General features: G+C 38.1%; 2 protein-coding genes across 2 annotated transcripts in view; both read right to left on the reverse strand.

Annotated features, from left to right (window-relative positions):
• Window positions 1–25,956: 25,956 nt before the first annotated feature.
• LOC121732669 (extensin-1-like) lies at window positions 25,957–26,606 on the reverse strand. The gene is made up of 2 exons (XM_042122625.1): window positions 26,594–26,606; window positions 25,957–26,393 (listed from the first exon to the last, which is right to left on the reverse strand). Exons 1-2 carry the CDS (start codon window positions 26,604–26,606, stop codon window positions 25,957–25,959), a joined length of 450 nt encoding a protein of 149 aa, XP_041978559.1.
• The window catches only part of LOC121732357 (protein tweety-like), a 76,890-nt gene continuing 76,011 nt past the window's right edge, over window positions 26,333–27,211 (reverse strand). The window contains exons 14-15 of the mRNA XM_042122212.1: window positions 26,922–27,109; window positions 26,333–26,393 (exon numbers count right to left, since the gene is read on the reverse strand). Coding sequence (XP_041978146.1) covers window positions 26,959–27,109 — 151 coding nt within the window. The 3' untranslated portion in view covers window positions 26,333–26,393; window positions 26,922–26,958. The remainder of the gene's footprint in view (window positions 26,394–26,921; window positions 27,110–27,211) is intronic.

Here is a 27,211-nt window from a genome sequence, read left to right on the forward strand (position 1 = left end):
AAAATGTTTTTTGGTGGGATAAACATATTCTCTAAATGTAATGAAACTGTGGATTTTATCAACCTACTCCTCGCCTTAAAAAATATAAGTGTAACTCCAAAAAAACATTCCTTGCTTTGTGGTAGGTAAACAATTAATAATGTTATTTAAAAAAACTTGCGTAAAGTTTCAACGAACTGTGTTTTTTCCATCTAAACGCCCCTCTCTGTGTTGGGCCACAATGGATAGCTATTGGATCGTTTACATTCAGCCCTGTCGGGCGAGGAAGTGGGCAGCGCGATAGTGTAAAATAGAGTCACTCGCGCTGCCACTCGTCCTACCGGCACTTCACATACCAGGTGGCCCAGCCACTGGTCCAATGTGTAGAACGTTGACGCATTGGCGAGCTTGCCGCGCGGTGTCGGTAGCATCAAAACACTTGTCGCAAGCGTGTGGATTACTCACAAGCGCGTTGGCAAGCGCACCGCCAGCGCGTTGGCGAATGCGCTTGCCTGTGTGGAGAGGCGGCAGTCGGCACTATTCATAATAGTGCCGGGCTGAGTGTAAACAATCATTCGCGTGGCTACTTCGCAGTTTAGGGAAATATTTTCAGCACAGCGAGTGGCTGAATGTAAACGACGCTTACATAAATATTATGTTTAAATAGATATTAGTCCATTAAGTCATATATTTATACTGACTGCTACGACTAGCAGCTCTGGATTTATGTATCTAGGCAGTATCGGCCATGGCCTTTGGGCGGCAGCGTCCTATGGCATCCTAGGGGGGCCGGGGGGCGGCAGCGTCTTAGGATGGCGGCAGAGTTCGTACATAGGGGCGCGGCGGCAAAATTATGGTGGCCTATACTCATAAAAAATATAAATCCTCAACAGCAACACGGTGAAAGCCCTATTCTGGAAAGGAAGCTGCATTATCTGCCAACGACCAAAGGCGAGCAGATCTCTGTGACATCCCTCTATTGTACATCAACGTGAACAATCTGGGCTTATGAAACATTCTCGACACGTGCCTTTCTCCCAGTTTCACTTTTTATCACTGTTCTTGATGAATGGAAAATTCGGGACTGGCGTTTAACTTAATTTATACTTCGCTGCAATTGGACTCTTGTTCAAATAAAAAAATTAGACTAATCATTGTATTCATGGAATTTCCATTGTAAAGGACGTTTCTTTTCGGATTACCTTTGCCTGTCCCGACCGGGACGAATTAAAAAAAAATCTTTTCGGATTACCTGCTTTAATGTATTAGAAAAAATACAGGTAAGTAAATCAAAATTGGTCAACATAGACTAAAATATTTCTTTACAATCTAAACTCTTGTGGTACGATAATTGCGGATTGCTACCATGATTGAGAAGCATGCATAACCGCTAATCATAGGCAATTATAGACGAATATGCCTCTTGACATATTCGTAATCTTTTGTCCATCATATGACCAACGTGGAAAAGCCGCATACGGCATAACAGTCGGTTCTAGGGCCAGGCGGGCTAGGCCATAAGTCACAACACTGCAGGTTTGTGGCGTCGTCGCATGGCAACTCGCAAGAAACTATAGTACCTACATTGCTTTTCAAACACAGTGATGTGGGCTGGCCTGGCCTGGCCTAGCCCTTAGTGACCAAATAACACTTTTTCACCAACATCCAATAAAATATTCTAGTAGATCCAGTTAGATAGGAACCATTATGATATATTACGCTGATGAAGTAAAAATAGCAGCCATCCATCAGAATATTACAAACCTTTTCTTTGGTACGTGCGTGGAATGACAGATGGCATCTTGCGGTATTTGAGCGGTATTTCGATCACGGAGTCACAGCTTGAGACAAACGTTTTGGGCCGAGTTAGCAAGCAAATTTTCCGAATAAAAAAATATATGCTGCGTTCTGAATTCGAAATATGTTTCCGCGATTTGGAAGGGATGTTGGTTTTCCTAGTTTTTTATAAGTAAATCATAATAGTAAGGAACTGAAGCTAATCTTAGACTCCTTTACACTTGGAAGTCGATCGTTTCGTTCGGATCGGTGTGATTTGATTCATTATCATTGCGATACGACAGGTCAGATAGTACGCGCGAAGGGTTCCGTACCAATATAGAGCAAAATCAGGGCAAAAATTGTGTTTTTTGTATGGGTGCCCCCTTGATTTATTTTTATTTTAATATTATTATTAAATATATAAATAATATCAGGCTTCATAGGCCTGATATAAATAAATTAATCTTATGCATGAAATTGAGCTGATAAGTGTTAATTGTTATCTATTGCTTCATATTTTAGTTTTCAAGATTTTTTTCAATGTCGGTGGTGGTAATGCGTAGTAGGTATCATCGCATAATTATATATATATATATATATATATATATATATATATATATATATATATATATATATATATATATATATATATATATATATACTTTAGTTTAGATTTAATTTTATTATTAAGTTAGTTTTGTATCAGCCCTGAGCACGGCAAAGTCCCAAACAAGCATGGGCAGCTTTCATAGTATTCCCTCTCTAAACGAAACACTATCCTCGACTTTTTCAAACCTCTCGAAAAAATTTAATGTGACTCACATTAAAATGCTCAAAGCGTCCCAGGGCATTATAATGAGCTTGTCTCTTCTTTCGTTAACCAAAACATTCATGCGATATTAGTATCAGAAACATGGTTTAGGCCATGTCATAATTCCGAGGCGTACTCCTTTTATATGATGCGCATGCTCCGATCCAACCTATTCGTATCCGTCATCGTCCAGCCCCTTGGCTCACTGATGAAATTAAGCTTTTGCAATTAAAGAAAAATAAGGCGAGACTTAAATACAGACTTGATCCGAGTGACGCAAACAAAGAAGCTTATCGCACTGCGCGAAACCGTTGCAATAAGGCATGCAGAGATTCACGGAGACGTTATTACCACAAGGCCGTCTTAGACGAAAAGGACCCAGCACGTGTATGGCGGTTCTTAAGGTCGCAGGGGATTGGCAAGAGTAGCGTCAGCTCTCCAGCTAATACCATTGACCTTGACGCCGCCATAAGTCATTTCTCGTCGCCCACTCCTTTTGATGCTGCAACAAAAAATCACACGCTCTCATTATTGTCTTCCACGCCAGTTCAGGACGTGCCTGTGTTCGAATTTGCTGAAGTCTCGGTTGAAGATACTAAGCGAGCTATTATGTCCATTGACTCTGATGCTGCTGGCTGTGACAACATTAGCCGTAAAATGATTTCCCCAATATCAGATATTCTGTCCCTTCCTATCACCTGGATACTTAACAATTCTATCCGAACGGGTAATTTTCCTGCTGCGTGGAAAGACGCTGACATTATACTCTTCCCGAAAAAATCAAAGCCTTCCCTTTTTTCCGATTTCCGCCCCATATCCATCCTGCCTTTCCTTTCAAAAGTATTTGAGCGCCTAATCTATTTGCAGCTTAATCATTTTCTCAACAGCAATAATATCATTGATCCTTTTCAATCAGGCTTCCGCTCAGGACACAGCACAACCACGGCATTGTTGAATATTCTGGAAGATATTCGCTCCAATATGGATAATCGTCGTCTTACTATACTTGCACTTTTAGATTTTACCAATGCCTTTCGAACGGTTGATTTTGACTTATTGCTCGCTTCATTAAGATCAATGAATGCCACTCCTAGCGTCTTAAGGTGGTTTGAAAGCAACCTTAGAGGCCGAAGACAACGTATTCGTGGTGATAACGATTACTCCATATGGCATGGCCTTTTAGCGGGGGTCCCACAAGGAGGCGTACTTATCACCTTTGTATCACCTGTATCACCTTTGCTCTTCGCTCTGTTCATCAATACCATTAGCAGTCGCTTGTCGTCTCTTTACCATTTATACGCCGATGATATGCAAATCTATACTACTTCCGATATTGACCATCTCAAGGAGGCGATAAAACGCATCAATGATGATTTGCACCTTTTAGAAGAATGGTGCAAGTCCTTCGGTATTTTTGTTAACCCCAACAAAAGTCAAGCCACCGTTATTGGAAGCCCTAAACTTCTGTCTAAAATAAAGATTCAGGCACTCCCATCTCTCACACTCAATGGCTCCATAATCCCGTTTGCGGATACAGTCAAAAACCTGTTTGTAATTTTTGACAACATGCTTTCTTGGAAACCACACATAAATGCAGTCAGTAGTAAGTTATTTCGAGCGAGTGCATTTCTTCGTCTGGTTGGTAATTTTCTTCCAATAAAAACTAAAATTTCACTGGTTCATGCATTGCTTATGCCAATTTTAGATTATGCAGACATCTGTCTCATCGATATTACGGAAGAACTTTTAGACAAACTCGAGAGACTGCAGAATGTTTGCATCAGATTTGTCTATGGCCTGCGGAAATATGATCATGCCTCAGAATTTCGGAGGAATCTTCGTTGGCATTCTATCCGCCTGCGTCGAGATTGTCACGTCCTCTCCCTTTTGTACAGCATCCTGTTTGTTCCATCCTCTCCCTCTTACCTTAAAAAACGTTTTAAATTTTTGCATGACACTCACCAACTAACATTACGCTCTTCAAGCAATCTTACCCTCGAGATCCCTCTACACTCTACTTCCTTATATTCCAAATCTTTTGCTGTGCGTGCTGCTACTCTCTGGAACTCTCTGCCTCTAGATATTCGTCAAGCCGGTTCAATTAATATTTTTAAACGTAAACTTAAATTTTATTTCCTTAATATGCCCTAGTTCATTACTTTTATATCGTTGCTTTGTGACCATCAACATAGTTAATTGCCGATTATTATTAATACTATATATATTGTCCTAGCTCTAGTTATAGTTAAGTCTAGTTATAGTGTAAACATTAAGATTGGTTTAGTTTGTGCACCTACACTATTTTCTTTTATCTTTATTTTAAATCTTGTCTACAAAAGGTTGACTGGTGGAGATTGCTTAGTAGCAATAAGTTCGCCTTTTGTACATCAATAAGTAATATTTATTAATTTATAATTCATATTGTGTATGTATTTTGGTGTGCAATAAAGAGTTTTATTATTATTATTATTATTAAATATAAAAGTACACATGTAACTAAGGAGTTTGAGAAAAAATCAAGTACCTACCTGTTGCCATTATTGATATTGAGCAAAAAAAGCCAAAAAATCATGTTTGTTGTATGGGAGCCCTCCTTAAATATTAATTTTATTTTGTTTTTAGTATTTGTTCTTATAGTGGCAATAACTATACTTAACCTGTGAAAATTTCAACTCTGTAGCTATTACCGGTCTTGAGTTACAGCCTGGAGACAGACAGACAGACAACGAAGTCTTAATAATAGGGTCCCGTTTTTACCCTTTGGGTACGGAACTAAAAACGCGTTACCCACTCTGCGCAAAATGAAAACTACGTTGAAAACAAAATAATATATTTTCAGTCAGATTAATAAAAGTCAATTTTCATGATTTTTTGCTTAAATATAACAGACCGACCATCTTCTCGAAACCTATGCCCCTATGCCTAACCCCCCCCCTCCCCCCGGCCCCCCATAGCTAAAATCCTGGGTACGCCCATGGCTATAATAATTATTATTATACGTAATACTTATGCAATGCTAAACATAATATTATCATGTAAATCTAAGGGATAACTAATAACTTAGTTAATGGAATCAGTCAGTACTTTGTGGAAATCCATAGCTTAAAATTTAGTAAATAGCTTAAACTAATAACAAACTAGATAACTAATAAGGATAGGAATAACTTTAAAACACTACTAGTAAAAATCAACATCTAAGGAGTATTTTCCCTTCGAATCACGTTTAATTTCCGCTGTGAAATTCACCATGAAACTTTAATTTTGGGATTAAAATACACCAATTTCCATGTCGTTCACGTGTAGCGGTTTAGACAACCAATTTGGCTTCGTCACTTGGGGGGATTGGGGAAAAATTGGGAATAAATTGATCCAGTAACCGGAGCGTGGCGGCGCAATGGCTTAGAAAGAATAGGATTAGGCCCGAAACACCCCACGGGAGATTTATCGAATTTACTGTAAATATTATTGCCGGGGTAATGTCTTGAAACGTCGTCGAGGGTTAACCTGTTTTACCGTATGCCAGAACGCAGTATGTAGAGTCTTCGCTTTGTAGAGACTAAAAAGCTACATCTCATAGATCGACTAGCTTTATCGCCTCTCAGGAGATATCAAAGCTTTGAAAGTAATGATAATACTATACTAGCTGTCCCGGCAAACGTTGTTTTGCCATATAAAGTATTTCGCCCATATTATTTTATTGAAGTTACTAAATAAGTATGGCACCATGGCAACGTCCATCGCTATCCCGTCGCACAATGGTCGCCGTTTACTATTCAAATGCACAATATCAATATAATCTGATCACCTGATTGTCTGACAAGTAAGATGATCCATGCGTCGGATGGGCATGTAAAAAGTCTGTCCTGCGCCTGATCTCTCACCGGTCGTGTCGGTCTTCCGTCCCACTGGGTTATGAGAGTAAAGGAATAGAGAGTGCTCTTGTGTACTGCGCACACACTTGGGCACTATAAAATTACTCCTGCGTAGCTGGCCTGGTTTCAATGAAACCGGCCACCGTCACCGAAACCGGTGTGGGAGCTATTATTATATTATCAATATAAAAAGTACCCAGTAGCCGATTCTCAGACCCACTGAATATGCATAGGTTAAAATCAGAAAAGCCGTTTGGAGGAGTACGCTATCTAACATTGTGACACGAGAATTTTATATATTATTAGATTAGATTAGATTATGTGTTAGATGTATTTACATAATATAGTTTGTATGCAAGAATGTATACTAACTAAGTAATACTTAAGTATTACTTAGTTAGTATACACATGATAAGACACCCAATCATTGGCACTCGTCACATTATTAGCAATCCGAGTTCCGGGTATTTAAAGACAAAAATCTATTCTTAAAATTTATTCTTCAGCAATGCTCTCTACTAAGCAAAGTAGTAACACAATAGACATAATATAATTCTGTCTACTCTTGTAGTAAGGCAACTCGGCCTTCTCTAATAAACAAATAATTCACGCTGTATAAAATATTTGTAGGTACATGAGCTACATGATATTATAATAACGAATAACGTCGAATAACTATTCGCTTTTGCAAGAACATGATTTTAAATTAATTACACGAAATACAAGGGGCTGTTAAAATGCAATAATCCCATAATATTGATATTACCGCCAGAAATATTCTTTAGGCCGGCCGCATACATACGTTTTCCGAAATCGTTTTCCGTTTTCGGAAATCCAAATACATGGAATCAGTAGATGCCGCACACATTCGTTTTTCTTCGTACTGAGCGAATTCCGCACGTACGTTTCTAGTGCAACTTGCAAGGCAGCCGCGGCGCGTTCGCACGTGAAGAAAAATTGCGCCAGTACTCTATGTACTCTATAATAGCTTCATGCGCCAGTCTCACGGAATTTCGAATACGGAAAACGAATTTGGTAATCGCATGCGGAAAACGTGTTTATGCCAAAGACTTCTATTTAAACTTGGTTTTAAATGCGACCAGCCTTTCATCGCTGAATTAAAATATTAACGTCGGAATTATTCTTTCTACCGTGTTCCACGTGAAACGAAATATTTATTGGAAATTGCGTTGTCAAAACGTATAACACAATATCGAGAGCGTAAATAAAATATCGTTTTACCTGGGACTGTTAATTACATGAACGAATTGGGGTTCCCGCAGTAAATAGATTTTTAAAGGCCGTTTTAAGGCCATCCCCTAAGCAAACGACCTTGACCATACATTTGACGCGTTGCCGAGATCGCACAAAATTCCTATTTTTTTACTTATCTTAGTTCAAAATCTATCTAAAAAAAATCATAATATTATGTACTTAGTTAATGACATTGTCTATCTATACGAGTAGGTATGTCGTGTGTTTCAAATAAACGTAATTTATAAATACTAGGGAGATGCTGAAAGTATGCTTCAATTTTAATAAATTGGTATTATTTTGGAAGCTAGCTTCCAAAGTAATACCAATTTATTGTAATTTCTATTATTAAAGTAATACATTGATGTCAGCTGGTATCAATGAGTAGGTATAATAAACAAAAATAGGAAATAACGGGCAAAGGAATGTTGATGTAAGTACTGAAGATTATTGCTGTATTTTTATTATTATAACTTTGTAGCTTTCAAATTATGAGTTTATAAGGCTCTAAATACGGTAAATTCCGGAATCTCCGTAGGGGGAGCGCCTTAATCTTAAAATAAGTACTTACTTAGATGAGAAGCTTTGCTTGAGGACGGACATTGAAATACTTGCTTTCTTCAGAATAATTTCGTTGCGGCTCCCAACTCCCAAGACAGTTTTACTATGCTACTCGTAGGCTTATTGAGACGTCAAAGGGTTTTCGTGGTTGGTTGTCTATTCTTCTGCAGTCTGCTGGAGTAGCAGTGGTGGGAATATGTTACTACATATTCCCACCACTACACTACTACAGCACTAGCACTACTGTGCTGGGGGGAAAATCGTTGTTAGAAATATTATTATCTGCAATAAAAAAAATCTATTTTTCTCTTGGCTCTACATTTACTTAATCGAATAAAAACCACTTTCTAACAATGATGTTACTTTTAACTCTGTTTTACAATATTTTAATTGACTTCCAAAAAGGATTATTATTATTTTCAACCCTACGAATAATAAAAACTAACCGCCGTACTCAGAGACATTTAATTACGATTAACCTTCAATTGAATGGAGAGTTTGACAGATGATGTATGGGGCTTATGTCAAAATTTTGAATGAATTACATTTAAGTAATTAATGTTCCACTCTGAGTGCGGAAGTGAAAGTAACTACGTCAAAAAACATGCTCTACAAATTACAATACTTGTACCTAAGGCAACATTTCAATACATTTGTGATTTGCAATATTTAGGTGGCCTTTAAAAACTACTGTTTTAAAGGTTCCTTTCGAAAGGAACCTTTAAAACAGTAGTATGGGAGTTACGTTTCCTCGTTAGGGTTGATTCAGACCGCAACGCGACGCATAGATGCATTTCTTTTGTATGGATTTGACAGATTTCAATTGCGTCAGACGTCTTGCGAATCTGTCAAATCCATATTAATTTAGAAATGCATCTACGCGTCGGCCGTCGCGTTGCGGTCTGAATCAACCCTTAGTGTCGACTTTCGATACCTACATTTTTTTACCGACTTCCAAAAAGGAGGAGGTTATACGTTCGGCTGTATGTATCTTTTTTTTTTTGTATGTTCAACGATAACTCAGCCGTTTGTGATCCGATTTCAAAAATTATTTTTGTGTTGTATAAGGTTTGACTCGAATTTGGTACCATGTTTACAAAAGTATTAATCTGATGATGGGATCCTGGAGGAATCGAGGGGACTCCTTGAAATTTGTATGGAAACATATAGTGATTTCAATTTTTTCTGAAGCATTCGAGGTAAATGCTACGAAAAAGTAAGATTTCGCACCAGGTTATACCCTGGATCCGAAGGTAACCAACAGAACTTTTGAATCCTTATAGATACAGGTTCGGGGATTTCGGCGTTGTTTAAGCAACTGAAATCATAAGCCAACACATCAATTTGATTGATCATCATCATCAAAATCATAATTATGCCATGGGTCATCACATTATGACCCAATTATTGATGCTTTTCGTGATATTTTGCATCGAATCAGATGTTTTTGATGATTATTTCGCTGTTTGTGGACCGATTTTCAAAATTCTTGCGTTGTTGTATAGGGTATAATCTTGATTTTGTATAATAATTACGAAAGTGATGAGCTGATGATGGGATCTATGAGCAATCGAGGGAAATCCTTGAAATTTATCAAAATACTCATAGTGGTTTCTAGTAACTTTAACATATGTTACGAATAAGAGAAAGTTCATACGAAGGTGTCTCTTGGTCCAAAGACACTGAATAGAACTCCTTAAAGATATTTTTTTTTTAAATTGCAGCATAGCTTAGATAACTGCAAGCATTTACCACAATTTCGCTTACAGTAACATAATGTGAATAGTTAACATTCGTAGTGGTTATTTACGCATAAAGCCTTATTTTGTAGATAACTAAAAAGAGTGAAATTATTATTTTTAACAAAAAAATTTAAACCGACTTCCAAGGTGAAAACAATAATAATATGAACTAAAAAGTATTAAATAACTCTTACTCTATAATAGTGCCTTTTTCAGAATTCGTCTAAATCTCAATTATTTCTGTACATACTACAGTCTTCATTACTTTGAAGTCGGTAAAGTCCAGTCCCAAAAGCTTCAGATATTCTGACATTGACTGAACTCACGATAAAATTAGCTGGTACCGACTTCAAATAATGAGGACTGTAGTATGTGCAGAAATAATTGAGATTTAGACGAATTCTGAAAAAGGCACTATTATAGAGTAAGAGTTATTTAATACTTTTAGTTCATATTATTATTGTTTTTACCTTGGAAGTCGGTTTAAATTTTTTTGTTAAAAATAATAATATTGTATGAACTCGAGAGAGCCGTCGAAAATTCGAAATGTAAAATGTTAAGTATAGAAAGCGTTGTGTGAAAAATGTCTTGAAATATGAAATATGGGAGGCTCGCTGTGTGTCGCTGTCGGTATCAAACATCCCGGAATATTTGTACGGTAAACAAATATATCGACGTTTGTTCAGTTTTAGCCGGAAAATAATATTTTTAGGGTATTCTACGAATATTTTGGACTGAAAATATATATATATATATATATATATATTTTTTATGAAATAAGGGGGCAAACGAGCATACGGGTCACCTGATGGAAAACAACTTCCGTCGCCCATGGACACTCGCAGCATCAGAAGGGAATAGGGTAATAGGGAGGGTAGGGATGGGAAGGGAAGGAAATAAGGGAGGGTAAGGAAGGGAATAGGGTAGGGGATTGGGCCTCCGGTAAACTCACTCACTCGGCGAAACACAGCGCAAGCGCTGTTTCACGCCGGTTTTCTGTGAGAACGTGGTATTTCTCCGGTCGAGCCGGCCCATTCGTGCCGAAGCATGGCTCTCCCACGTATAAAATATATGGCTGTTTTGTGTGTGACTATAGTCAGAACACGTACGAGTACCTTAAGGCCAACCGCAAGAAATTATTCCACGGTAAAAACGGTGGGTTTTTGCCGTGGAAAAACCCACCGTTTTTGCCGTGAAAACTTTTTCATATTGCACTGTGCAAGTGTGCATGCACATCATGAAACAAACATAGCGGAACATAACATTATGTTCCAATATAATATTATGCAATGTTACTGATAGTGACATCTCTCTTGCTGGCCTTTGTTTCTCCATTTCTTCCTTTATGGTCTCTACCTGAATCACTTCTCCAGCGCCGTAAATAGGGCGGTGCCACAGGTGCCCAGGCACAGGGCGTAGACTCTGGGGGGGCGCAAGAATGGCCTGACCAGGCAGGATTCAGGACTATAATTTTTTCGGTTTGCTCCTGATAAGTTCCCGCTGCGTCCCTACTCTCTAGTGCTCGATTCCAACAATAAAATAGGTCTATATATTACTCTGGGTACCTATAATATAATATCGAAAATAAAACAAGAACCTAGTTGTAGAAGCTCGCACAGGGCGCAAAAAAGGCTGTTTACGGCACTGCACTTCTCTGAGTACATCACAAATAATACAATATAAACAGGAGTACATGCTTATAGACTACTTCGCAATCATAAAACTTTTATTATGAACCCCATCTAGCCCCCATTAAGAGGTCTATGATTCTTGTTTAAAAGTTAAAAAGCAGGGAGATTTAAAAGTATCGAGCAATTATTAGCACCCGCGCTACCATCCCTCGTAATGACCAATTATGGCGTGTGTCGTTACGCTAATATGACCGCCATTTTGAAAAATCCCCGCCCCTGATTGGCCAATTTAGCTCGCGTCCCGGGAAAATAAACTGCGTGTACACTCGCCGACAGATCAAATGTTATTTTTTTCTATTCGTCGTTCATATTACGTAAATAGTGAGGTTACGCCAAAATAAGTAAATACCTAAGGGTGGGTTGCACCAGAGGCATAGTTATAGTTAAGGTAATAAGGTTATCACTTATCATCAAATATGGCGTCCATCTGAAGTTTTGGATGTGGTCACTCACTAGTCACTACACTAAAAATTTTTCGCTGATACTAGAAATTTACTTTTATTATTTGGCAAGATTTTGAGATTTTTAATTGGGGGGGGGGGGGGGGGGGGGATGTCCCCTGTGCCCCCCCCCCCCCCCTTCGGACCGCGCCTGAACACCACTTTGAACTTCAAAATCATGTCGAAATCGGAAAGAATCGACTAACCAATTTTACGGCCTTAAAATCGCGTCGTGTACATCAGGCATAAGCGATTACTTTTTCCAGGTAAAATTAAATCGTAATTTAGGAGGGTTTCCGAGAACGTCAAAGATTAAAGGCTTGTTCGTTAGCGCATTGACTGGTTAAGCCGAGGTAAAGCCGATTTTTTGGTTAACCGAATAGATTTAATTAAATAAATAAAAGGAGTATTTTGCTTTTTAATCAAAGTATTGCGGGGTGAGCGTCCGTGGCCTAATGGGTAGACTTTCGGTTCGCACTCCTAGAGGGTGCAGGTTCGATCCCGGGTGGAGGCGTGTACCTATGAGACATTTTCTGATCTCAAGTACATAATATGGACGCTCTTACGGTGAAGGAAGACATCGTGAGGAAACCCGCACATAGTTGGTCCCAGACGGATTGACTAGTTCTTTCCTCTGGACTAGGCCGACTATGATGCGAGAATGCCGTATGCGCTTGGGCAACCATACGGACATTTAAAAATCTTGTCCCAGGCACTATAGTATTTGAGGAGTGGTTACTTCGCTCTGAAAATACTGTATAAATCATCCACAACGGATGTAAAGGCCTTTTTTTTTGCGGGTTAAATATAAATTCTTTTTCGACAGAATTTGGATATTAATTGCCGCATTTGTAAATTAACACGATTATTAATAGTCAAGTTCAGCCTGCCTAGCATACGCCAACGAGATATCTCACTCTACATGTTTTCTCGATGTTTGATGGTTTGTCTCTTCATCTCTATTGACCTTAGCATGACAAACATTTTTTCTCGCGTAGATCTATCATCGAAATAACACATTTTTTATAGAGTTCTGTCGAGATAATGTCGAGATTTTGACATTATGAGACGAGTAGTTTTTAATTATCTCGAGAATGATATATCTCGATGGCGTATGCTAGGCAGGCTGGAAGTACTTGACGTGTTGATGCTACCAGACAACAAAAATATACGTGGTTTCTGTAAGTAGGTACTTACATGATAATATAAAATATATTCTAAGGAAGGATTCAAACCTTGATATAAATTCTAAACCTTAAGCGTCTTTTTCTGCTAAGCCACAGAGGTCGCGTAATAAGATCATATTTTAAAAATAAAATAGATTTAAAAATATTTTAAAGTACAAAATTCTTATAGACCTTAAAAAGTATACAAAACAGAAGCTATTAAATTCAACGCCTCAGCGTCGCTATGAAAAAAAACACAGTGTCACTATTTTCCTGCGGGTAGGTGAAAATATGGCGCGCTGTCATCGTGTTGATTGAATTTGTCCCGCCCCCCCCCCCCCCCCCCCTCCCCCCTCGCCAGAGCACGGTCACCTTGTTCCTTTTTTAAAATTGCATGAGGTCAGATGTAACATGTTGTTATTTTTAGGGTTGACAGGCGTGACATTTTTAGAATTTTTTATTTCAACAATAATGATATTAATTATCTTTTTAGGGTTCCGTTCCCAATTAAAGGTAACAACAGGACCCTATTACTAAGACTTCGTTGTCTGTCCGTCTGTCCGTCCGTCTGTCAGTCCGTCTATCAGTCCGTCTGTCCGTCCGTCTGTCCGTCCGCCTATCCGTCCGTCTGTCCGCTGGGCGACCGCCCAGGGCGCCAGATAAAAAGGGGCGCCGCCTATTTTTAGCACTACCAGTACCAGCAGCCTGGGCGCCGAGGAAATTTCGCCCAAAGCACTGGTACCTAGTGCTAAAACCAGCCCTAACCATGGTACGTCTCCATCGACCGGCCCATTCGTGCCGTCGTATATACATATATAGCAACAGCACTTTACCGAAACTGAAACTTTTCACTTCGTTTTAATGCTGGATCAATCACTTTCGATGGTACTCTACAATGTTTTACAGCAAAACGATCCTTATGCCAACGGAATACGGTGTATAATGTAATTAGTGAGCTTAATTACCGTTATTGGTTCAGCATTGAAGAGAAACGCTTTCAGATGAAGTGGCATTGAAAGAGATAGGTCAATATCGTATCAATTCAGATTTTTACGTCAAAAAGGGGAACATATTTTTCGTATTTTCCAAATTTTAAAGATTAAGTAGTACTTAGTAGTTAGTAATATCTACCTATATAGGTAGAGATACTCCTGCCGAGCTAGCACGGCCACCAGTAGAAATGCGAAAGTACAGACAAACTGTGGAGATAAACTTAACGTGAAGTTCCGATCTTTTTTTCGTTCCGAAAAATTCAATTAAAATGCCACTTTATGACAGATAGTCCTAAAAATTCAAATAATATATCCTACTTTATGACAAAGTATATTATAGTCTGTCATAAAGTGGCATTTTAATTAAATTTTTGTCGGTCGCAATTAGCCGCGGCAAAGATCGGAACGGACCTTAAGTTTATGTCCACAGTTTGTCCATACCTTCGCATTTCTACTGGTGGCCGTGCTAGCCCGGCTGGGCGTGAAGACTTAACAGACAGACACACTTTCGCATTTATAATATTGTTACGGACACACAGAGTCAAACCAGGGTCAAACCAGCGCAACTTATTGAAGAACCGCAGGCAGGGTAAATCCGCTATTCGATACTAGATGGCGTTAGGCTTCTAGAAATATTCCACACTTGTTTACGCGAATCGGGCTCATTCTGGAAATGAATGTTCCGGAATATTCTAAGATTCGATCCGGCCCATATAAATAGTCGCAGGCAGACCGCAGACGGGCCGGTTATTCAGTTTAGTCTGAGCGTTCTTCAAGGCGACTTCGAAGTGAAAACAAGTGATCAATAGTGAGTGAACCAGTGAAACCTACGACTTGGCTACGACCTAGGACAGTGATAGTGCTAAGTGTTTGGACCTAGTGCTTAGTGCTTAGACCTAGTGGTGTGAATAAAGTCTCCAAAAGAGTCAGCAGGTCTTTCTCTACAAATCCTTCGAACGCTAGCACGTAATATAACAATATAATAGAATATAATATCGTTTTCGGCATCTGAACTGCCCCGGAGCATGGTGGACCGACAGGATACGGAAACAGCCGAAGTTAAAAGCACTACAGTTCGACAAGACTTTATTTCAACGTGGGTGACATTGTGAGAACTGTCAAACACATGTCGGAAATGACGTTTTTCTATGATAGAAGCGTTTAGTTCCTTTTCTCGCCACGTTCAAATAAAGGCTTGTTGAACTGTAGTACTAAGTCTACGTGCTTCGTGAATCATCGGTTTTGTTCGGCTATATCCGTATCCATTCGGCCTGCCCTGCCTGCCCTGCCCCGGGGCAGTTCCAGATCACAGATGCCGAAAACGCTATTACTTAGTATGGTTTTGACGTGAAGATTAATGATCTCATCAAACATCTCGATCAATAAACAAGTGTAATAGACCCTTAACGCCATCTTGTTAAGGCCGCAGTAAAAATGTTTTAACAATGTAAGTTCGGCTTTGTTTTAGTTACGAACTGCTAACGACACAAGTTCTATTACTTCGCTTTCATAAAACGACTAAGCGCGAAGAAATAACTTTATGTCAAGTACCTACAAAGTATTTTCAAAAAGGTATGAAAGAAAAACTAAATTTTTTCGAGAAAATGGTCGGTCTGATATTGAAACAAATAATCGGCCGAGTGCAAGAGAGGCCAAGGGTTCCGTTCCATTATAAACAAAAATAGGAAATAAATGTGTTTTTTTGTATGGGAGCCCTTAATTATTTATTTTATTTAAATTTTATTATAAAATATTAAAGTAAGTATTTAAAACACAATTGTGTATTTATTGAATACAGTAGGGCCTCGGTAATCCGGACTCCCGCTTCAAATTCAAATTCGCAAAAAATCACGTTTATTGTATGGCCTCCCTTAAATATTTTATTTATTTTATTTTTAGTACCTATTTGTTGTTAAAGCGGCAACAGAAATACATATCTAATCTGTGAAAAAAAAGCTACCGTTTTTCAGTTACAGCTTGGAGACAGACAGACGGACAGACAGACATCGAAGTCTTAAAGCTTGACCGCTGTAAAGAGTCGACCCACGTAGCATACTCGTAGCATACTTTTAGTACGCTACGAGGAGTAATAGGGTCCCGTTTTTAACCTTTGGGTACGGAACCCTGAAAATCATGAAAATAGAATTTTATTCATTTGACTGAAAACATGTTTTTGTTTTCAACACTTCCTTTTGCGCAGAGTAGGTAACACGTTTTTAATTCCCACTTGCCATGAAAATTGACGGTTATTTTATCTTCTGGGGGGGGGGGGGCAGTTGCCCCCCCCCCCCCCCCCCTGCCCCTACCTGGGTACGCTCATGAATAAATATTATTATTATTCTCAATATGCCGCGTTCTATGGCCCTTTAAGGGTCCATTTCTCACAAGTCTAAAATCTCTTGTGAGTTATGGCATTACATATTCTCCCTTATAACTTATAATTAACCGTGTGGTAGGGAAAGGGATGTCGTAAATCGGCATTAAAGTTTTAATGAATTTATATGTTTAGTTTGCCCCCAATTATATTGTAAAACGGTCTCCTTGTTAGCGATAGTTTTATTTATTTATTTATTTATTTAAAACACTTTATGCAAATATTTACATAGGCGGGCTTAATGCCGTGTGGCATTCTCTACCAGCCAACCTTAGGGTGATGATGAAAGTGTAGAATAGGCGCATTCTAAGACTGAATTGGTTTAGACATTAAATAAAAAGTTATATAATTATTTTATACATATTTTATCATAATAGACCTACATAAACCGTAATTACCTATTATACATACTAATACATTCTATAAGCTTATTATAATACCATACATAAGTTATACATAATTAAACTATATAAATAAGATATACCTACATAGAATAAGGAATTGAATTACTAAATGAAAATATGTAATATAATAATATATTTGTCAAATATGAATTCCAGTGGAACCTTAATCTAATTACTAATTATTATTCAACTGATTTAAATATAATTGACGAACTCTGCGTTTAAAAATATTTTTGTTAGGGGACATCCTGATTTCTTGGGGAAGGGCGTTCCAAAGGAGTATGGACTGTACATGGAAGGAGGAGTGGACAATACTGGAATTATGAGAGGGACAATGTAGTCGCAAGTTTTTGGATGATCGAAGTTCCTGACTGTGGGTATTACTGAAAAATTCAAGGTGGGAAGATAAATATAGAGGAGCACTGGGAGAGTAAAGGAGAGAGTACAGCATACACAGTGCACGCAGTGAACGACGTTGACGAATTGGCAGCCATTGCAACTTAGATCGGTATTGAGAGACATGATCAAACTTACGAAGATTGAAAATGAACCTGATGCAGTTATTTAGCATACGGTCAAGTTTGTTAAGTAGTTCTTCACGGAGTTCGAAACAACAAACGTCACCGTAATCCAGTTGTGGAACTATAAGGGCTTGAACCAGCAGCGACTTTATATTAAAAGGTAAAAAGTTTTTTAGTCGATAAAGAGACCGCAAAGAGCCTGTCACCTTACGGCAGACGTTAGTAATGTGAGTACGCCAATCGAGACTGCTGTCTATATGTAGCCCGAGATCTTTAACACTGGAGCTAAAAGGGATGACACTATTACCAAAGACGACGGGTGGAAGGGCTCTAATATCGACTCGACTCATCAAGCGCGGACTGCCAATCAAGATGGCTTGACATTTACTGGCGTTTACATGCAGACCGAAATTTGCAGACCACGCATTTATAGCCTCCAAGTCCCGGTTCATATTCCTAATCGCAGCAGGTAACTCTTCAACCCTCTCTTGAATGTAAACCTGCAAATCATCGGCATAAAGGTGATACGCACAATGAAGTATAACCAAGGATATAAGATTAATAAATAGAGAAAACAAAAGGGGAGAGAGAATACCGCCTTGAGGTACACCAGCTTCAAGATCCACCCAACTAGAAGAGGAATCATCTAATCTTACACTCTGCTGGCGTCCTCGAAGATAGGAACAAAACCAATTTAAAACTTCGGGTGAGAGAATACGGGAAAGAATTGACAGAAGAATGTCATGGTCGACGTTATTAAATGCGCTGGAAAAATCGATTAAAACTAAGACAGAAATTTTTGAGTTCTCCATGCCAGCCCTTACATCATTAGTTACTTTTTAACAAAGCAGAGGTGGTACTGTGCCCCGGTCTGAATCCAGATTGAAATGGTGAGAGGATTTTGTTTTGGATAACAAACGCGGAGAGCTGCTTTTGAACACATGCTTCTAGAACCTTGGATAAATAGGGAAGAATAGAAATAGGGCGAAAATGGGACGGCTGTAATGGATAAGGGATTTTAGGTAAAGGACGAATATAGGCTTTACCCCATAGTTTAGGAAATGTAGAGTGCTCTATAGAAAAGTTAACAATGTGAGTAATAGCTGGCAAGAGTTCGTCGATAATAGGGAGTAACATCTGTCGACAGATGTTATCACAGCCAACGGCTTTAGAGCCAATGCGTTTAATGGTAGCTTTGATCTCACCCGGAGTAATTGGAGAAAAATGGAAAATTTCATCGATAGCAAAAGGTAAACTTCCTAAATAGGCAATGGTTTGCCGTTTGGTTTGAGTATCCAATGCAATGCAAGAAGAAAAGTGGATGTTAATATCATTTAAGTTTATGGAGCTTTGCAAGTCACATTGACTCTGTTTGCCAATACCAATCGTGCCAAGGAATTTCCAAATGCTACCGGATGAAGAAGAGTATGATATTACATTATTTAGAATATGTCGGCGTTTTGCGTTGCGTATCACCTGGTTACACCGATTTCTTGCAGCCTTAAAGTCGATCCAATTGTCTTCAGACCGATGAGACCTAAATTTGCGGAATGCCCGATCCCTGCGCCTCATAAGCAATTTAATTAGTTTTCGTTTGTTAAAAGCATATTAAAAATTACACGTCGTCCTGTTCAGGGATTAGAAAATAGTTAAGTATAAATTAGTGAGCCCGTAAAATTATTGTCGGAAATTCTTTTAGAAGGTTTTTATTTAAATTTTTGTTTCCCCCGCCCCGTATAGAATGAAATTGCGAGATTCGTATTAGGATAATAGTTACTGCAAAGTGCAATGTTTTCACGCTAGAGTGCAGCATCAGCATAGACTATAGAGGAAGGCCGGTATAAATAGTCAGTACTTAAGATGCGACTCGGTCTCAAGACGCGGTTCGGCTCTGTGATTGGTCCAAATTTTGACAGCCAACCAATCACAGAGCCTGAACCGTGTCTTGAGACCGAGAGACCGATGCATCTTGAGTACTGACTTTATACCGGCCTTAGTATAGACAGAAGCCCAGATAATTCAACTAATCACTAAATTCACGGGCATAATATTACGCCATCGGCCATACTACACTGCAACCGCAAACCCTTAGGCCTTATCTTACCGTAACTTAAATTATCCGGACTTACCCTATATCCGAACTTATCTACCCTGAGCGGGCTGTCAAATTTTGCTGTGTTTTCTAATAAGTATTACGATACCGAAAGACGATTGACTTAAATGAAATTGAGATTTATTTTATCATTGTATATTTATCTGATATTTAGCTAACCGAAAACATGATTCACTTACTTTGACTCGATAGTTTTATTTTTCGAAATTATGAATCTTTCTGGCCTTTTTATCAAATATCTGTTACACTTATTGAGTTACTAGCATTAAATAACTTGCACTACTACAATCACACATTTTATAAAATAATAGCTAAAGGAAATATTACTTAGTATTGTATTTAATTTTTAAGTAATCATCAAAAACATTTTTAGGACTTACGACCTTTACTTTCGTGCTATAATGCGGGAACCGTTGTTACGTGATATTGTTCACTATTAGCGGCAGCGTAAAGCACTTTGCCCGGGAGCACGATTCATGGAATCATTGTATCACGATTGGAAGATCGCGGTGGGTGTGGGCGGGGCTAGCGTTTTGTCTTTTGACAGTAGGCTCATAACAATCGCGATATAATACTGTATATTATGCTATTAGCGCCCTCTACCTTTACGTAATATTTCCTATAAAAAAACATATTCCTGCAATATTTATAGTGACCTCTATAATATACCTAGTACAAGAGTACCTACACAATATAAATTTTACATCGTTCTCGAACGTTCTACGAACGGCAATAGGTCGTGAATCTGTAATGGCGTCAGATTAACTCTTCCCCCGTCAAATTCAGCTCCATTAGTGTTTATTGTGTACGTGAAACGCATTTAAATTGGCTAAGGAATAAGGAAGATCTACATTTCGTTCTGATGTTTTTGAATCTACAAGTAATAATAATAACTCCCAAGTCCCACACCGGTTTCGGTGACGGTGGCCGGTTTCATTGAAATCGGGCCAGTTAAGCAGGAGTAATTCTATAGTGCCCAAGTGTGTGCGCAATACACAAGAGCACTCTCTATTACTTTTACTCTCATAACCCGGGACGGGAGACCGACATGACTGGCGAGAGATAAGGCGCAGGACCGACTTTTTACATGCCCATGCGACGCATGGATCATCTTACTTGTCAGACAATCAGGTGGTCAGAAATAACATGTTTCCAACTAATTCCAACGCGGGAATCGAACCCACGACCTCCGGAGTCGAGAGCCTACAAGTAGTACACAAAGGTGAGCATGAGCGTCTGTTATCATAGGGCTAGCTGTATTGTATTAACATTTAAATGATTATACCTAATTATTATGATATTTGCTACGACTATAAATGACATTTGGAAAGATTTTGCTTGAGCCCACCTCCCCTAGAACACCTCACGTAATTAATGGACGCCCCCTGATTCTTTATGAAAATACAGATTGTCCATAGACCGTAAAAAAATTAGATTTTAATGATCTCTACTAAAGGGCGCTAAAAGTTTCATCGGTACAAAAATACTTTATAGTTCAGATTTGTTTTGTAATCTGTATTCGTTGAGGGTCATTACACCAACCGAGTAGAGCGGCAAATGCCGAGACAGTGCTCTCGGCCTCAGCTTATTCACATTAAGTCGCGAGTAGGCGGCAGCAGCGCGACTACTCGATACGTGTAATCAAGCCCCGAGAGTGATGTAAGATTATAAAGAAAAAAAACGTTGAATATTTATTATCCATTTATTATTTTCATTGTAAAGTCATACATTTGATCTATGAATCAACCGTAATTACCTGACGACGCGTTACAGCGCCACGCCTCCGAGTTGTGAGGAATCTTAAGTTTTAACCGACTTTCTAATAAGTTGTGTTACGTTTTTGTCTATTGTACAGACTGATTCGGTTCGTATGTCAACGATCAACACCAAAATAATTATGTGATAACCGTGGCCACATTAAAGCACAACAACGTAATTAAATATAATTTCAAGAATGTTAATATCAGCATAGACATAATTTCTCTATGATATCAGCTTAAACTTATGGACTCTTCTTTTCCAATACACTTGTGATATGTTATCTAACCTCAAATCACCTTAGGATTCCCCACAACCCGGCGAAATAACAAGACACGCACCATAATTGACTTATAAAGCAAAAACATGTATAAAAAACTCTGACAAATCATTAAAAAATATGCCAAAATTAGAACCGACTCGTTGAGCAGATCTGTAGAATACAATAATAATGTAAGTATAAATTTTTATAGAAATCATATAAAGAAGCAGACTTTTCTACAGATCTAACTCGTGAAAATTATTACATCCAAGTTATGAATTTTAATATTAGCCAGGAATCAAATGTTCGATTACAACTATGATAAATTACATCTAAAATTTCACAAGTATCCATGTATCCAAATAGTCAAATATCAATATATTTAAACGTACAAATAATTTATTATCATCCTAAGTCTATAAATAAATTATCTAGGAATAAAAAAACAAAATTAAAAAATATAACAAAAAGGCGCGAAACAATTCAAAAATTCAAAGGAATTCGATATTCAAAATCCGGATTATGGCACGTACTAAACATTCATACAGATTATATTCAAACCGCTTTGGTAACACGAATCCAACGATACAGTGGGTCTAGCTAAATAAAAAAACTCGTTTACATCCTTACTTATTATATTACATCTCGCTAATTATTTATAAGAAGTATAATGATTAATATTGTGCATTACTTACATTGAAAACATGTGAACTTACAAGACGACAGCGTAACTTTCATATTATTGCGTTTATGATGTTTTAAATATCTTGTTTTGTTACTTTACTTTTTAGATACTGCGGAGAAAATTTTGTTTGCAAATACAATTATTATCTTGATTTTTCTGCATTACAACCAGTAAACAGATTATAAAAATATTTCGAAAATGCTCAAAACTATTACAAAATTGAGCAAAACGTATAACATCAGAGTAAAGAGAGGCCAAAGCGAGCGAGAAATAAATTATTAATATGATTTAAAAAAATATGAGCATCTTCTACTAGCAGACAAGTAACATAGCCATCAGATGGCATATAGATAAAGGGATTTAAGAGTACTCAAACTATAGAAGCATCTGACTTTTACCAAGCAGAGTGTTTTAGGAGCCTCTTAAATTTAAGAAGCGTTTAATGCCAGTTTTCAACCACGTCCTAACGTTAAGTATCCTCTAGCGGCTATTAAAGGTATCTCTTTTGTTTTCACCAATATTTATGTGTCACCTAGGCTGAGAGCGGTTGGTGAAAACGGGCATTAGTTTTCCATATAATCTAGATCCACGAACAAAACAAACTTTGAACATTAGCGCTGAGAAGCACGTACCTTACAACAAACTTACGTCTACCCTACAATTACAAATTATGCATATCTTTGGCGAATACATTCCACGGTACCATGATCGAATGAGAAAAGAAACATTCTAAAAAGTTTATTAACATCGTTGTAAATTCTCACAAAAATCACTATCGTAATACTGAATTATGGTACCATACTTACACTATTATAAATAAGTGTTTGACTCGTAAATGCTATACAGATAATATTTACAAAACAGAATACCGCTTTTGGCGATGCTCGTAAACGTTTTGTGCAGTACTATTCAGCCGAGTTGAAAATCGAATTACAAACAGTATTTCACTTTTATAATGGCAGTTTGAATGTCCTTAGCTTTACTTTTACTCTAACAATTCCACCATAACTACACACAATGGAATGCTTAAATATAATTACAAAACCGTTACGCTAGTAGCAGCAAAGTGTGCTTTATTTACAAATAATATAAGGTCCACTAACGTACTAGAAACCCGCCTTGAGCCAAACAACACTAGTACAGAGAGATTCTAAATAAAACCTGACCAGGGATAAAAATTTGAGCAGATGCGCTCTATATTTTAACCGACTTCCAATAAGGAGGTAATTTCTTCTATCTGCTTATTTTTTGAGGTTGTTGATAGAACTGGTATGTAATATTTTATTAAATATTAATATATTTAAAACATATCTAAAGCCAGCCCTATCAGGTGAAAAGACGACCTGAGAAAGACAGCAAAAGTCTTGAGGTTTCAGCTCGCTAGAAATACACGAAAATCCTTTCTGAAGTGGCCATCTTTAGGCTGCAAGTTTAGAAATTTCTACAAGTTTTTTTATTTTATTACCGGTCAGGTCATAAACGGAAAAACTAGTCACCATCACGCCTATACGTACTACGTCGTTATTTATATACACGTTATTACATTCATCCACATAATCTCCTATCGGCTTAGAGCAGTTATCGATATCGAATCGATATTAAGTATGTAACATCGATATTAAATCGAATAACTATCGCTTAAGTTATTATACAATTTAAGTATACCAATAAGAAGTAAAATTATATGAGTCTGCATTGTTTGTAAAACAATAGTTCATTCGGAGCTATTTTCATCTTGAAAACAAATTAAGTAACTCCAACATAAAATTTATTTACCATCAGAGAATTTTTTCCTTCTAAGGCAGATTGTAGACCTACATTGTTTGGTCGAGTTATATAAGTGGTGATCTGTTGACTAAGCTTGACATAACCCAGTCAAATTAAGTAGGTAATTAAATGATAAAGAAATAATAATTTTATGATTTAGACAAAATGTTGGTCAGTTAAAATCGTTTGTTTTATTTTAGCACAGCCTTCTCTGGACAGTTTTATAAACGTTAGATAAAACAATTTATTTTATGTGCACACTGCAACGATTACTATTATTTTATTGTTACAAATGCTAAAAAAGGTCCTGTGTAGCATACAAAAAAAATACTTAATAGAGATTGTGCTGAGAAAAGTTACTACAGTAAAAGTACGTACGTAAGTTATTTATACTGTGCCGGTTATGATAGGGGGTTTCGGGGGCGATAAATCGATCTAGCTAGGAATCATTTATAGAAAATGTCATTTTCATCGAATACGCTATCGAATAAAAATCGAATACGAGCAAAGCTCGGTCAAATAGCTAGTATGAATTAAAGCTACAAATAGCTGCGCATATCGCTACCAAAAACAGTCAATATCAGTCAAATTTTACACTGAAATTACGTAACGTTTTAATGTTATCTTTTTTAATTTTTCTTTTATTGGTGAAAATTGTTAGGACCAAGAAAAGACTTCAATTTACAATAAAATATTATACAAGTATCAAACTTTGAAGTTTATTATAATTGGTGTTGTATAGTTACTGAATCTACCCTGTATATCTACGATCGTTTCGCTACAAAGAAATTTAATCGATTTTGTCGGTATTTTAAAAAGTATTTTTAGATTAATAAAAAGTTTTAGCAAATAGTTTGAGCAATTTAATGTTGTATGAGAGAAATGTCAGACCAAAAACGTTTTGCCAGAGTTATAAAACTCAGTCTAGTACCAGACAACTTTGCACTAATTTAGGCGATTTACATTTTATTTGGCTAATACACCTAGAATGTCTTGACATATTACTTTAATAGTAGCGGTCAAAATTACCATTCTTCTGTTACTATGAAAGCATAGTAATCTTAAGAATGACGTATTATTACTAAATAAAACCGTAAACGACTTGTACTTTAAAAATCTCGATTACCATTTACTTACTTACATTGTGCTTGTTTAATATTACAATATAAAACGTTTATACGTAGTGTATAATTTATCTAAGTATTGTTTTGTCTAGTGTCTAGAGATGCTTCAGTTTATTAATAAAAAATTCCAGATATATTTTCTATATCAGTGGGGTGATTCACAGTTCCCCACACACAACAACTGTTTGAAAACTTACTGCGCTGTTATTGGTCAACGCTACACGCGGCGCGTGTTTATTGGCTGTTGCGCACGAAAGCTATCAAATCCGAGTCGTATTGGCCATTGTGAATCAGACCCCAGGAATATTTTGACGTATTTCCTACGTTGCTCGTAGGCCATAACCTAAATCCCGTATTGAGCATTAGATCTAACTCTAGGCCTAATTAACAGCCATGTCTTAAAGTCTTCTAATTACTATTGAATATCGAGGAATAAGATATAAGATGTAGGCTAAGACGAAAATTATTTCTAATGTTCTTTTGCCACTTTGTGTACACCTTGAGGTTTCAAGTTTTATTGTTTTGTCACCCAAATCAGAGCAATCTTTTGATGCATTATTTGCTACACGTAGAGTAGACTCAGCATCTAAACTTAGCAACAAAGCAATACCAATTGATACCTCTTTATCATAACCTATGCGTCACCCGAATCCATAACTGCTTATAGCTCGGTGACCGCGTACAGATCGTGTCTGTCGTTGCGATCGGTTCGGTCGGGTCGTTCCTGCCTCTCGGGTCGATCGGGTCGGTCGGGTCGGCGGCGGTGGTTCGCGGGCTGCTGGTGGCGGCGCGGGCGCTGCAAACTCCTGTACTCGAGCGCCGCGGCCGACAGCGGTTGCGGGTCGGCTCTGCGTGCGGGACGCACGGTGGCGTACTTGTCCGCCGGGGGCGGGTACTTGTCCGACGGGGGCGGGTACTTGTCCGACGGGGGCGGGTACTTGTCCTGCTGGTATTTATCCTGTCTCGGAGGCGCGGGCTCGGGCGAGAATGTTGCGAGTGCGGGCGGCGGCGCTGGCGGGCGCGGGCGCGGCGCGCGCGGTCCGAACGACGCGTATTTCGGGTCGAAGCGGTTAAGACTAGCCGTGCGGCTCGTCGTACCTGAAACAAGTCATAATAATGATTATTAAATGTTAGTAGGCCCCTACACAATTTATTATGCAATATTGAATATTGAAATATTGAACAATTTATTTGTCAATAGGATTGAAAGATCAACTCTAGATGATCAATAATATTGTACAATACGTGATATAGCACGATAAAATTGATCGTCTAAGGGCCCGCTTAGACTTATGTACTGTACAGATGCATACTATGCAGAAGAAAAAGTAAATATTGAGACCAAAATAGGATAGTAAATGTCATGCAATACATGACTGGTGTGTATAAGTTTACATACATGCAAGTCAAGTATTATATATAACATTAAGCGTCTGACTTTGTCGCAATATTCACACATCAAAATTCAAATCTAGAAACCCCAGTCACAAAAATTGCATTTATGCATTTCAGTTTTCACTTGTTATTCTTACTTCGTCAGTTAAGATATAAAACAGTCATTTTACAAACTACAAATTCATGTACAAACAAACTTCACAACACTCTTAACATTGCAAACGCTGTTACCTGCGGTGTGTTCGGGCTGCGCCGCGCCGGGCCGGTCTCAGTAGAAATCATTGCTCTCGAGCGTCTTGCACTGCTTGCTGAGCGTCGCGTATTTGCCGTTGTGCGGGCGGCCGAGCGTGTGCGACCCGCCCAGCGCCGCGCCGCCACTCGCGCCGCGACCCAGAGTCGCGCTTCCCGACATTCGTGATCTGTAAAGTCAATAATAATTTTATTTAAACTAAGGGCTCAGAACTCAGTGAATCAAGGGGATGAATGTCAAAATTTACTTGTGCATTATAAAAGTAGACTTT

The sequence above is a fragment of the Aricia agestis genome, chromosome 12 (genome assembly GCF_905147365.1).
Source record: "Aricia agestis chromosome 12, ilAriAges1.1, whole genome shotgun sequence".
Classification (NCBI taxonomy): domain Eukaryota; kingdom Metazoa; phylum Arthropoda; class Insecta; order Lepidoptera; family Lycaenidae; genus Aricia; species Aricia agestis.